Here is a 13,361-nt window from a genome sequence, read left to right as displayed (position 1 = left end):
TCCCACGCCTGCGCTTCGGGAGAGCCGCACGGGTGGGAGCCGAGCGCCGCGTCCCGAGAAGCAGGGCAGCGAGCATCCCGCATGGAAAGGGACAGCATCGGTCCCCAGAGAACAGGACCCGTCCCCGTACACCCCCTGCCCAGCCTTTCTCCACCAACACCGACCGACATCAGCGCGGGGGCTTCGTTAAATGCAGCAGAGCCCAGAGACGGCGTCACGCCGCTGCTAACCGCACCTACGGTGCAGAAACCCGCCGAGGGCAGGGGGGAAACCTCAGACCAGAAAAACTTTTAATGCGCAGCCAAGCGGTCGGCAGCGGGGCCGGAGAAACACCCCCCTAAGCCTTGCCAAGTCGCAGCGTAAAACGAGCACGCGGGGCAATTCCGACAGCAGCAGGCGATAAGCTAGACGCACACTCGGCTCATCAAAGGTTTGCTTTCAAAACCTCCTTCTCCCAACCTTTCCCCCCCTCAAAAAAAAGTACTTTTTCATCCATCCCCGTTGCACTGCGGTATCCCAACAGGGCAACGAGACCCGCCTCGTTACACCCGCTCCACGGACAACTCCTATTTTCCGAGTCACGCCGGCTTCTCCTCGCTGGGGCTGCCACGGACCACGTGGCGAGATTTATCACGGGAAGAGCCCCCAGCCCGGTTTCTTAAACACCCCTCATATCAGGCAGCAAACCTCTGATTAATTAATGAATCGAACACACGCTTTTCTCCCTCTGACCCTGCTGGGCTGCTCGTACGGTTTTAAAAACAATTCCTGCTTTTCTTTATAAGGCTGCTAAGCGAAGAGAGGGCAGGAGGCACAGGAATATTTTGCTACAGCACAGCATCTTTCTCAGCGTCCCTCTCAGATTAGCCCCGTACTTAAGCAGCATCCCCGGCGGAGCGAAAACACCGCGATTTATCAGCAGGGCTCGTAGGTCCAGGGGAAAAAAAAAAACCCTGTTTTTGTAGTTGGGCCCCGGTCCGGTGGGTGGTGTTACCCGTTGTGGCTGAAGGAACCGAGCCGGGCGTTACGTGAACGCTGGGTGCTCGGAGGTTCAGCAGCTCGCAGCCCCACGTCCCTGTGGGCAGCCACCACCTACCGCTGGCCAACGCGCCTCGTCCGAGCCGGTGACGGCTTCGTGTGGGCTCTCCAGGCGTGGACCCGAAGCCAGGCCACCGCCACCACAACCTCCACGTCCCTTCCCCAGCGCTGAAGGCAGCGCGGTCCCCACGGACGCCACCGTCCCCCTCCAACGCCTCACCCAGCGAGGGACGCTTCCACCGTGGGTGACGGTGGGACCCCATCCCACGGAGGGATGCTACCGCCGCCGGCGATGGAGGGGGGCCGTGGCACACCTCCACGCTTCGACACCCGGAGCTTTCGGAGCCCCCTTGGCCCCACCGGGTGGTCCGAGGCCACGGGGACGGGCTGCGAGCAGGGACGGTGGCGGCCGGGGACGGCCAAGGGGCTGGGACCAGCAGAAGGTCCGCGACCCCGCTGCAGGGCTTGGGGTCGGGGCTGTGCGTGGGGTGCCCCCGCTCCCCAAAAGGGGGTGCCGAGGGACGGACGGACGGACGGACAGCGGCGATGGCTCCCGGTCCCCCACCCGTCGCCCCCCGCCCTTACCTCCGCGGCAGGCGAGCAGCAGCAGCCCCAGCAGGCAGGCGGGCAGCGCGGAGCCCGGCGGAGCCATGGCATCCCGGGCGGGCTCGCCTCCCTGCGCCCCACGGGGAGGGAGCAGCCGGGGCGGGAGGGGAAGGGAGGAGGCGAGGCAGAGAGATCCTCCCTCCGCTTGAGAAGGGAGGGGGGGGGGGGGGGAGGAGAGGAAAGGGGGGGAAAAAAAAAAAAAAAAAAAAACGGGGGTGAAAAAGCCAAAAAGCGGATTTCAGCGCAGCTCCCCTCCGTGCGAGCACGCCGCCGCGCCGGGCGGGCGGGCGGGCAGGGGGCCGGGGGGGCGGCGCTGAGGGAGCGGGGCCGCCGGCGGGCGGGGGCGGGCAGCGCCTTGCGCCATCTTGTGCATCCGCCCGAGCGCCGCGATGGGGCCGGCCGGGACCGGGCTGACACGGCTCCGGGGCTGGCAGGGCTGTGGGGGCTTCCCTCCCGGCCGGGGGGAGGCAGCGGCGCGGGTGGGAGTCGGTGTCGGTGAGGGGTATCTCAGCGCCCATGTTGTGTGGGGTCGGGGGGACCCCTCGCGGGTCTCCCCCTGTTAGATGCTGCATGGATCTCCTCTGAGGGGTCTGCCCTCATGGGTGTCCCCTCACCACTGTTCCCTCACCAAAGCTGCCTCACGGACCTCCTCTGAGGGATCTTCCCTCATGGTTCTCCCCTCAGAGGTCTCTTCTGAGGGGTCTCCCCTCATGGGTCCCCCACCACCAGTCTCCCCTCACCAGGGCTGCATCAGGGACCTTCTCTGAGGGGTCTTCCCTCATGGGCACCCCCTCACAAGTCTCTTCTGAGGGGTCTTCCTCACATATCTCCCCTCACAGTTCTCCCCTCACAGGTCCCAGCTGGCCAGCACAGCCTGTGCTAATGGCAGGGGATGTTTTCCTCATGACTGCCTCAGGGTCTCGCTCCTGCTTGTCACCACTCAGAGCGACCCGTTTTTGGAAATGGTGTCCAGGACCGAGGCAGAGGGAGAGGGCAGGGTCCAGCCCTGCAGCCATAGCGGTTCCCTATTGCGGATAACCCACTGGCCCGTGTTCTCCACAAACACAACTCCCTGTCATCAGCAGCAGCAGCAAAGTCATCCCTTCGATGACATCTCAGAGCCTTTTGTGTTTTTTGTTTGAGGGGAAAAAAAAATACTAGAATTGGATGGTAACTATTTTCTCTTTTCAGAACAAAACCAGAGCTTGATGCGCCAGGTTGCTAACCCTGCAAACTTGTCCAGAAGCCTGATGAAAACACTTTGCAAAACATGCAGTGTGTGGCTCTCCTGATGGTGCACTCTGAGCGTGGTGGAGTCAGCCAGCGAGGAAAGAAGACGTCACTGCATCTGCTCCACATTAAAGGTTTGCTCATTTAGTGGAGGGAAGAATTTGCTCTGGGCTGAACTGGCTCTGTTGGCCTCTCGGTAACATCTGAATTTCTGCGCTGTCCCTGACCTTTTGCACAAACCCTGCTCCTGTTCCCCAGCTGTCTTCCTGGCTGCCACCATGCAAGCATTTATCATACGCAGCCATCGTGAGCTTGTAGAAGCTCCAGGGACTCCACCAGCACGGTGAACAGGCTCCAGAGCCTGACTGGCCCCAAGGACAGCTTGTCAGGATCAGTAACTCCAAGGGAAACAAAAGACAGTGTGCTTTACAGGGCTTGTTTCCCCCAGGAACCACAGATTTTGGATGCTTTTGCTCCTGTGTACGGGCAGTGTCCTGGGTGGCAGTGGCAGGACTCAGGAGCAGGGGTAGTAGCTACCTCTTCAGAGCATCTCTAAATTCAGCCCACGTTTTGCAGATGACATCAGTGACATCACTGGTGGCAATTTCAAAAGTCGCAGGTGTGGTTCTGCCGAAAAATGGGACTCACCTGAAAAGCCATGAGATTTTTTTAAAGAAAAATGCCGGTTTGGGGCTCTTCTTAGACTTACTTGAGGACAGGAATCTGGAGCACTCGTGTTTTTCTGTGCTCCTCTGTAAACTACGAAGGCTAAAAAGTTGCTTTGTATTGGGTGCAGGAATTTGTTTATCACACGGTGAGCAGAAAGCGCAGCCTTTTGAAAAACAGCAGAGCTGCAGTGTGAAGGTGCCCAGCCGGTGCTGAGGCAGCGTGGGGTCCATCCATCTGTCGGCCCTCCCCACAAGGTTATCCTCCATGAGAGCCAGCCTCGGGGGGCTTCACTCACCCCTTGCTCAGTGAATTTCCATTAGCTCCAATACTGCTCCTGATTTACACCAATTAATTGCAGACTGAGGTCCCCAAGACACCATTAGTAGTTTCAGAGGATGAAGCAGGAGATTAACCTGTCTGAATTCACTCCATTTATTATTCTGTGTGTAATTGTGGCTTCCCTGTCTGCTAACAGCCTGGGAGCTTTTCAACTTATGTACACACACGTGGGGTTTTAGCATCTGCTTTGTGGTCAGTATTGGGAAGGGGAACCAAAATCGGGGCACCCACCTCGAGGCACTGAGCTCAGCCATCCCTGCAACACTGGGACAGCCCCAGGACGTGCTCCTGGAAGCCACTTCTCCCAGTGGAAACCTTTTGCCATCCACGCTCAGAGCTGGGACCAGCCCTGGCTATGTGACACAAGTGTCATCGCTGCAAAAAGGCGAGGAGATGGCGTCACTGTCCGTCCTTGGTGAGACCTCTCTCCCTTGGGCATGGCTGTAAAACACAGCGGGGGGGCCACGCTGCTGTTTGGAGAGCCTGGGAGAGGCTTTATAACCACTAAGGTACACATTGCTCCCAGCGCAGTCGGTATCCAGAGTGGGATGGGAACGGCTGTGGAGCATCCCCGGCCACCTCGCTGCAGCAGGGCGCGTTGCCTCCCGCTGTGCCGCTTACCGCAGGGCTGCGCTGGGCAACGTGCTGCACCGGCCCCTTGCTGAGCTACCTGAGACCACAGGAGCCTCGAGCCCAGCGCGGCGATATTGCCAGCTGCATCACAGCACAGCATGCCGCGGCAATAAATACTGCCAAGGGAATGAAATGCAAACAAATCTCTTAGCTCCAATCCTCCGTAGTTCCAGCTCCCCTGTAACCACTCTGTCCATCCGTCCCTCTGCTCCGTTAATCCAGGTGCTGCCCTGTTCCCAGCCGCCCCACCGTGTCCCCTTGGCAGCCTCCTGCAAGCATCATGTGCTGTGAACTGAGGTGGACGTGGGGTGTGCAGTCACAGCCCCCACAAAAGGTCCTTCCTTGCTCATTACCTATCATTAAGAGAAAAACTCATCAGAGTTACGCAGTTTGACAGAGTTCCCTGTAACCACTATCAGCGAACGCTATGCTAAGTGCAGATTTATTACCTCTATAATGCAGATAAAATGAGATTTTATGGCCCCGTAGTCCTGGCAGCATAAAGCAATAATGGAAACTATCTACTCAAGTAGGAAATGCATCCTAGGAAGAAAGGGAGATGCATGGGAGGTTAATAGTGTGTCCTCAGGCACTGCCAGACATCTTCTTGCCAATCTTGCTGGACACAAGCCACTGAGTATTTAACCTACTGCACCATCTATGAGAAGCCTCACCATTTGTTTGCTAGATGCTTCTGCTTATTTTCCCCATAAAAATCCCCAACAAGATAATGTACAAAACTGGACTTTTTTTTTTTTCCCTTCTAGGAATCATTTCAACAGTTGAAAAATGAGTAAGCATTAAAAACACATTACCCAGGGTCCAGCCACTCCAAAGTTACAAGATGAGCCTTCCACAACAACTTTCTCTCTGAGAGCTGTAACAGACTGACTCCTGAGACAAATTCCACTGTTTTTTAAAATATTTTATTAATAATCCATTAGTTAAGGAATATAAGGACAATGTCTTCTTACACTTTAACACTAAAGAGTATTCGTGGAGTAAGAACAGTCTCTGAAGAAAGAAAGTTATAATTAAGTACAGCATGGAACCAAATACAGACACAATCTTCAAACAAGATCAAGTTCTGGTTACACATCCTTATGCAGTGTGGAAAGTTAAATGAAATTTAATTTTAAAATATTATCAAGGGAATACAATAGCAGAACTAGATGGCGGATTTCTGCTGGACTAAAGACCTCTTTTCCAACAAGGGTATTGATTAGAAAAGACAAAATGAACCCTTCAAGACATCTATTTCTAATGAGACCAGAAACATATATAGCAATGTACTAAAATGGTTGTTTCCTTATACAGCATGTTTCATGGGCTGACCTCAGGATTATTAGGCTAGTAACATAAAAAACTCTCAGAACCTAGGTTATACGTTATCCGATTTTAACTATTTAAACCAGAACTTTATTGTCTGTTAAGTAAGAAATCAAAGAGTTGAGATATTCAGCTGAGTCATGTATTTCACGTAGCAAGGATTTAAAAGAAGTAAAGGAATAAGAATCGTGACTCTCACAGCAGCATGGGAAATATACAGTTGTGTAGCCAAATGGCGACGTTAATACTACAAAATTATGCCAGTGAGACAAATCTGACATTTTAACAATGTAAAACAATATACACCGGCAAAAAGCTGAATAGCAATAATCTTTAGTGTTACTGAAAGGAAAGAAAAGGGGGAAGGGAGCCTGATGCGTAAGAACATATATCAAGTGTGATGGGTAATTAAAGGTATCAACAGCTTGAGTGTCTGTGAGAAATTTGCAAGAAAGCTACTTATTTCATGATAAAAAAATAGATGCACTGGTTGTTTCAGCTTTACACGTAACGTGTGTACTATCTGTCCTCCTCCACTCATCTCTAACCCAGTCCCACACGTGCTCAGGATAAGGGGGGCCCTGGGGCAGAGCTGCAGCCAACGGGGGCACCAAGGCCCCCAGACACCGCACGGACACAGCGCTCGTACGGAGAGCAGCCTTGCTGTTGCCATCAGCAGCGATCTCTTGGTCTGAGGGAACGGCCCTGATTTCTGCAGCTGAGGTCTGGCACTCCAGCCCACTGCCCCCACGGCGCCCGGACATCCAAATGGTGCCAGCTTCGTGCCCTGGTAAAATCCACTGGGGTGGAACGAGATCAGGAGCAGCTTCAAGGTGGGGACACAAAACTGTTTCTGTGGTGCCTAAGGAGAAGTGTCTGCTCTCAGAGCACGCAACTAACGTGGAGGTTTCACGATCGGCCCCAGATGATCCGGGGGAACGCTGCCACGCCACGCCTGCTTCAGTGACGGGCAGGAACGGATTCCGGGCTGATCGGCAGTGCTTACCCCATGGCTGTACGATTCCTGAAGTCAGCACAGACAAGGCAGAGGGTGCACGTACGTCAGGGTGCCCCAGTGACTGCGGCACAGTCCTTCATCACCACTGGGCTAAGGCTCCATCCCCAAAGGCCCTGCATGGTGGCTCAGGGCCCAGGCACAGCGACACGACAGGGAGCCAGCAGAACTCCAGCACCAGCCGTGTCTGCTTCTGGCCCAACCCCTGGCACTGATCTCAGTGGCAGGGGTCTGTCGGTAGGCTGTCACACTCGGAGGTGGCAACTTGGTTTTGGAGGTGAAAAGAAGTCACCGGGGTCCTTCTGGAGTGAGCTTTTCGGGGAAGGCCCTTCTCCCTTTCTGCACGTCACAGCTAGCAACGTGGCTTGTACAGGGTCTGCTCTGTCACCAAGGGAAGGACAAGGGCTCTTCCATAAATCTAACAGCAACTCAGGTCCAGTATCTCCCCCCACCCTCCGCAGCTGGTGCCTGATACTGCCCAGCTGCGGGTTTATACCTCTGCAATTGCATCCGCTCCCAAATAACTGTGAATTGCCCTTATTGCCTGCAATAACACTTCACTGCCTTATCTCTAGCCCTGCTACGTCGTTAGTCTCAAAGTCTTGTGGCAGTGAGTTCTGGAGGTTAATTATGCGCTTCCTCTGCCCAGTTATCATTTCTTGGCTTTCCAGCTCCATGCACTACCTCCTGCCTAGCCTGCTCGCTGGCACCGCTCTCCGGTCTCCGTGCCACACACAGCCTTTCAGTCATGGTGCCTCTGATCCTGGAACAGCGTTTCTGAGACTCCTCAAGACACCAAACACCAGCTGGAGCAACACCAGCTGGGAATCTTTACCCTCATTTTGTCTTTTAACAAACAGCCAGATCTCTGAATCCTCGGGAAGGCAGAACATTTACCAAACACCCCATGAGCAGAATTAACAATCCTTATCACCCCCGAGGAGTCCATCTGTAGTGTCCACAGTCAAAATCCACGAACCTGGAACAGGGCAGAGACAGGCTAAAGGACAGACAGAAGTTCACCCACCACCAGGAGGCCAGGCTGAGAGACATGTCAGCAGCAAGCCGACGGTGTCAGCAAGGACGGGTCAAAGGATGATTTTCAAATGTTATCTCTAATAAACCCAGACCTACCAGTGTCAGCACAAGGACTTGAGGACTTGACTTTAATTTTGTTCTGGTCTTAAAAAGTACTTTGGCCAGGACACTCAGAAGTGACTAGAAATTATCACCTGTTCATCCAAAGCCTTCAGCAGGTCTACAGCTTACAGGAGGCTGAGAGCTGCTCTCTGAAAATCGGAAGCAGCTAAGGTGTCCCCACTTGGGCACAAAAAGAGACGTCCCCAAGATCACAATTCACTTTTGCAACTGTTGATTCTTTTTCCCCTAGATCACAGATTGATTTTCTAATTGTTGTTTTTTCATCTTTGCTAGTACAAACTTCTAAAGAAAGACTGACCACCATCCCACCAGCTGAAGCAGCCTCTTCTGGCCAGCTCCTGCAAAACACAGCCCTACAGAGCGCACAACCCAACTCTCCAGCTGCAGGGAACGTGTCCTCCAGCAACACTTAGAAGCAAACCAAGATAGACATCAGCTCTGCAGCGCTATTCAATAAAAAATAGTCAACAACCAGTGCAAACATATTCTTTAGAAAAAGGCAGTATAAGAATAAGTTAAAACCTATAATGGACTATAACGAAAGAGTAGATTTACTGCTTTTTTTTTCTCCAACAGACATGAGGTAGTTGTGTTGTTAGGGAGGAAAAAAAAGAAAGAGAGAAGTAGTAAAAATGCTACTCTATACCACACACTACTCCACTTTATAAAATTAAATAATATAAAGATGCTCCAAGGAAATAAAAATACATGTTGTACATTAAAAGGACAGATGTGTACCTAAAATATTAGGTACAAGAACCTACGTAAAACAAAGTCCGGGCTGGTGAAATGACCCAGACGCTGAAGAAGGTTCTATATAGTACAAGTTGTTAGAGGCACTCGTAGAGTGTGTAATAAAAGGCCACTACATCAGCCTGCTAGCAATAGTTACTGTGGTAGCGTACAAAGAGAGCCTTATAATCCTTTTAACCACGGGAGGGCAGAAAAGGCTGGTGGTTACAGCTCGCTGCATTTGTTTGTGTTGGTTCCACCCCCTCGTGGGACTCTGAACGGAATTCATCCCAACACCACGAGGCAGAAAGGTAGTGCCAAGGCCCTCCCTGGCGAACCGACGGTGGAGGAGAATCGCCCGGTGCACCCTGCCTCTTGCCAGCATCGGAAGGAGCCTTGCTGGGCGCCTCGAGGACCGCAGCGAGGTGACCGCACCGGCCCAGCGCAGCAGGCTCTGTCCTAGCCATGGTGCTGGGTCAGACTTTGGAGACGGCTCAGTCCTGCTCCCACGAACACCGAGTTACTCACTAGCTTCAGCAGGAAGAAAGCTGGGCCCTTATCCATCTACCTACCGATTTCTTGAAGGCGATATGTACAGCTGACAGGTCCTAACCCTGTCCCGGCGAGATGCTGCAACTTCTTAGCTCCTGCTGGATCCAGCGAGTCTTGGGCACGCAGTACCTCACAGGGACAGGACCTTCGTAGTGCTTCTAGCTCTCCCATGATCAAAATCAGATTAGTTTACTCTTCAGTGATTGTGGACACATGCCACGTTCTCAGATGCTGAGGATGAACTGGTTAAACCAGAGTTACTACACAGGGGGGCCTCCTCCAGGGCCACGGAAAGCGATTGGCACTTGACTGGCTGCACGTCCCCCCTGCATTCCTGGATGGAGTCCGAATCTCCGCTTTCCACTGAATCCAGACTTTCCCCGTGCCTGTGGAAGCCATTGGTGAGCCCAGGGATGCAAACGGCCTCGGTTTTGGGAGTCCCTCTGGTGGTGTGTAACGGCTCCTCCTGGGTCTGAACCTCAGAACTGCCCCTGCAGCCATCCAACGCTTGGCCAGCATCCTGCTGGGCGCCGGGAGAGCCGGGAAGAGCCAGCTCGCCAGAGGGCAACTCTTCAGGCTCCTGCTCCTCACTTTCTGTCTCTTCGGTGTCCAGGGCGTGCAGCTGGGAGTCGTAGTCTCTGTCAGAGGCTGAAAAATCAGAATGGACGATGACCTCTGCTTCCACTTGGTGGAGGCTGGCTGGCGGGTGGCTTTTCTTTGCTTCATTCTGTTATCAAAAAGGGAAAAAAAAATGAAAAGGCAAAGTAAATTAATTGAGGCTGTGACTCAACCATGCACTGCAACATGCGGTGTTTTTTTAATCCCACAGAGTGCAATGGGATGTACACGTGCTGCTATTAAGCATTATCTTGATATGTTTTTCAGGGCTGAAGCCTTAAGAAGCATCTCAAATCATCTCGGGATCATTATTCCTACTTTACATTTGGGAAGGCAAGTCCCAAGGGAGCGATAAGCCCAAGGTTTCTTGGCAGGCTGAAGCAACCATTTCTCCAAGCCTCTGTCAAAGACAACAATTTTCAAAACTCACCAGTCCATTTCTGTATTAACAGCCAGATTTCTGGAGGGCGAGCGGTCAGCACTTGAGAAAATTGGCTGCTGAGACAGCTCATGACAAGGACCCACGAGCAGATTCCAGGGCTCCCTTCACTTTTTTGGTTTAACCTTAGCTACATATCACTGTACGCTTGGTTCATTATAACCCTTGTCACAGCTCGCTAAAGATGGTGTAAACTCAAGTCAGAAAGAAAATAATCAGTTCTCTTCTGCAGTTTCAATAGTTCAGGCTATAGGGTCTGCAGAAATCTGGCTCACAAGCAGGTCAGTCTGCTTATCGTTCAATAATTCATCTGATCATTATTCAATAATTTACCAGTCAAACTATTTTAGAAGTTCCTGAAGAGCTCCTCAGGCAATCGGCGCTCAGATTCTGCGCCGTGTGATTTAGCAGTAAGAAGACAATTCGAAGTACGGAAGTGAGACATCCCATGTGTAATTTGTGCTCGCTGCTGAAGCCAACTTTGTGCATCATTTACATATTTTAACACTTTTCCCTCTTTGTTGACAAACCCTGATGGGTAAGCTGTGCTGTAAACAGTGCCCTGTAATTGGGTTGTAAAACATTGTCTTAACTCTATCCACAACGTTAATTACATCCTGTGTATAATTGATTTTCACACCACTATCTGGGAAGAAAACATAGGTGGGTTGCTTAGAAGGATTTGTTGGGGGTGAGCTGCTGAAAGCAGTAACCAGACAATTCTGGTAGAGACAACCTGAGCAGGTACCAGCTTGCTTTGCTGAGGTGGCCCAGATGTCCCGATCCTCGCACAGACTCTCAAACACAGTTGTGCACATTTATTCCCATGGAGCGATACCAGAAACAGCACTTCTTCCCAGTCCGTACACCCACATAAAGATGACAAGTGCAGGGGAAATTGCTCTGCTCTGTCTGGAGAAGGAGTTTAAATCAACCCTCTATCTTTGACTCCTGCTACAGGCAAAAATGCAATTCCTCCATCAGGCAAGCACGCTGCAGGTCTTAATTCCTCTGTGCTGAGCGCTGCAGCTCCTAACTCACAACCAGACTGCTGGTGCCTGGCTCCGGATCCTCAAGAGCCAGGACTACCACAGCCTTGCTCCCAGCTGAGCTGCCTGACCCCTCTGGCCCCCACCCAAAGGCCTGAGCCCTTTTCGGCTTTTGTTTTTCTCCAGCCCTCTTCAGCACAGGCCCTTGGGGGGTGGCTTAAGTCAAGAGAGGAGACGAGGGGAGAGCTGAGGCTTTCAGAGATGCTTGGAAAAAAAACAAGCAGCTTTTACTCAAATCCCATCCGTCTCACTGGCATACACTCCTATACCCAGGAAAGAGATAAAGCCCGTGATCAGCCAACTAAAGCCAGCTCAGAAGAAAATATTTTCTCCCGTGCTGCAAAAAGGAGAAAGGGAGATGGGGAAAAAGGAGAAAACCACATCAGAATGCACAAGCCAATAAACCAAAAGACACCCACCAACACAGCATCGTAAACCAGAGCTTGTAACAAAAGCTTTTGTCCTGCGCTGGAAGGGAGCTTCAGTGATCCGTTCACAGCAGAGAGAGGCTCTTTTGTGATAGCGTCCCCGTATCTGGCTATGCTGTTTGTCCAGGGCTGGTTAGCCGATTTATTCCATGAAGACTGCAGAAAAAAAGTGGGGGAGAGAAGAGATCCAATTACCACAGATACAGATCCTTATCCTCTTAAGCCTGAAATGAGAAATAGCTTGAAAAAGGAAAGTGCAAGTTGGAGAAAATCACACGGTGTTAGAAGATCAAAGTTAAACGCAGGGAACGCTTCTGGAGGCATCGAAATAGACGCGGACTGGCACGGTCACCCCACCACAACAGGTTATTGCTCTGTGCCACGGTCTAATGCCGAGCGAGTGGCTACGAGTTGCCAGATGGCTCACAACGGGACTCGGAAGGGACCTTCCACTGGTTCTCTAATTTTGAGTGTGTATCAAGGCACAAGACCCACCTCAAGGTCCACCGCAATCGATTCCCTGCAAAGCTGCCAACAGCCCCGAGCAGAATGAGCCTACTGAAAACGCCGCAAAGCTGGAAGCGAACGGGGATGGTGGCAAGCCTGGAGCTGAACGACTCCAGTATGTGCTTTGGCAAAGCAACACTGCGCAGCGTGGAGAAGGACCCTCACCTGTGTGCAAGAGCTGAAGACAATGCTAAATTGCTCGCTCTGCAGTGCGGACACATTTCCTGCTCTCAGCTAGGGCCTGGGTAAACACTCAGCTATTGCCCATCAATAAAGAGGCACAAAATTCGGGGCCTTATTTCATTTATTTATTTATTTATTGCAACAGACCACCAAGCAATTCTTAGTTCAGCTTAAATCCCCTGGGCAACCAGTGTTACCTTGTTTGTAGATCTAATTAAATTATATGGGCTGAACGCAATTTGTTCTGGGTTCTCTCAGCTTCCCCTTGCAATAAACTGTTGAATGCACACCTCTGTGCATGGGAAATGTGTGCCTTTAAGAGCTGAAGTTATTTAACAGTTCAGACTATTAGTTCACAGGCAGAAAAGTATTTTCTTTCCAGGGTCTGATTTTACTGGGCTGCCCTGCATCTACCTGAGCTCGGCCTCGCTACTGACGCAACCGCGCGGATTTAGGGAATACACGAGCCAGTTGTCTGTAGGCTCCTTCCACTGATGTTAAAATTTGTCCAGACAGACGTGAGAGGACGATGCAAGGTTAAAGCAAAGAGAAAGTGAAGAGGACGCCCTGACCTGACAAGTGTATGCACACAGAACACTGGTGGTATGAGTGTGATGGCTGTTGAGGGTGAAGACTGAGGGTGAAGATACACAGCGCACATCTATTCACACCCCCTAACCACCTACTGCTCACTGTCAGGCAGGGAAAAAAGGTTTCTGCTCTGCCATGTGGCCACTGCTTGCACAGCCCTGCTCTACTGCAGCAAGAGAAGGCAGCAAGGAGATTTCTGACATCAGCCTGACCTTGCGTGAGTCATTTGACCTCCTTGTGCT

At 51.9% G+C, this 13,361-nt stretch overlaps 2 protein-coding genes across 7 annotated transcripts in view; both read right to left on the bottom strand.

Annotated features, from left to right (window-relative positions):
* IGDCC3 (immunoglobulin superfamily DCC subclass member 3) overlaps positions 1-1,813 on the bottom strand; it is a 90,745-nt gene extending 88,932 nt beyond the window's left edge. The window contains exon 1 of the mRNA XM_048076341.2: positions 1,624-1,813. Coding sequence (XP_047932298.2) covers positions 1,624-1,690 — 67 coding nt within the window. The 5' untranslated portion in view covers positions 1,691-1,813. The remainder of the gene's footprint in view (positions 1-1,623) is intronic.
* A 3,606-nt stretch (positions 1,814-5,419) lies between these two features.
* IGDCC4 (immunoglobulin superfamily DCC subclass member 4) overlaps positions 5,420-13,361 on the bottom strand; it is an 89,425-nt gene continuing 81,483 nt past the window's right edge. For 5 of the 6 annotated variants that reach the window (XM_048076260.2, XM_048076261.2, XM_048076263.2 and 2 more), the window contains 2 exons: positions 11,830-11,994; positions 5,420-10,031 (listed from right to left, as the gene is read on the bottom strand). In XM_048076260.2, the coding sequence (XP_047932217.2) occupies positions 9,501-10,031; positions 11,830-11,994 (696 nt within the window). In that variant the 3' untranslated portion in view covers positions 5,420-9,500. The remainder of the gene's footprint in view (positions 10,032-11,829; positions 11,995-13,361) is intronic. The other variant, XM_048076262.2, reaches the window with a different exon arrangement.

This window comes from Anser cygnoides, chromosome 11 (genome assembly GCF_040182565.1).
Source record: "Anser cygnoides isolate HZ-2024a breed goose chromosome 11, Taihu_goose_T2T_genome, whole genome shotgun sequence".
In the NCBI taxonomy this organism is placed as follows: domain Eukaryota; kingdom Metazoa; phylum Chordata; class Aves; order Anseriformes; family Anatidae; genus Anser; species Anser cygnoides.
The sequence above is the reverse complement of the archived record's forward strand: the minus strand, read 5'-3'. Positions and strand labels throughout refer to the sequence as shown.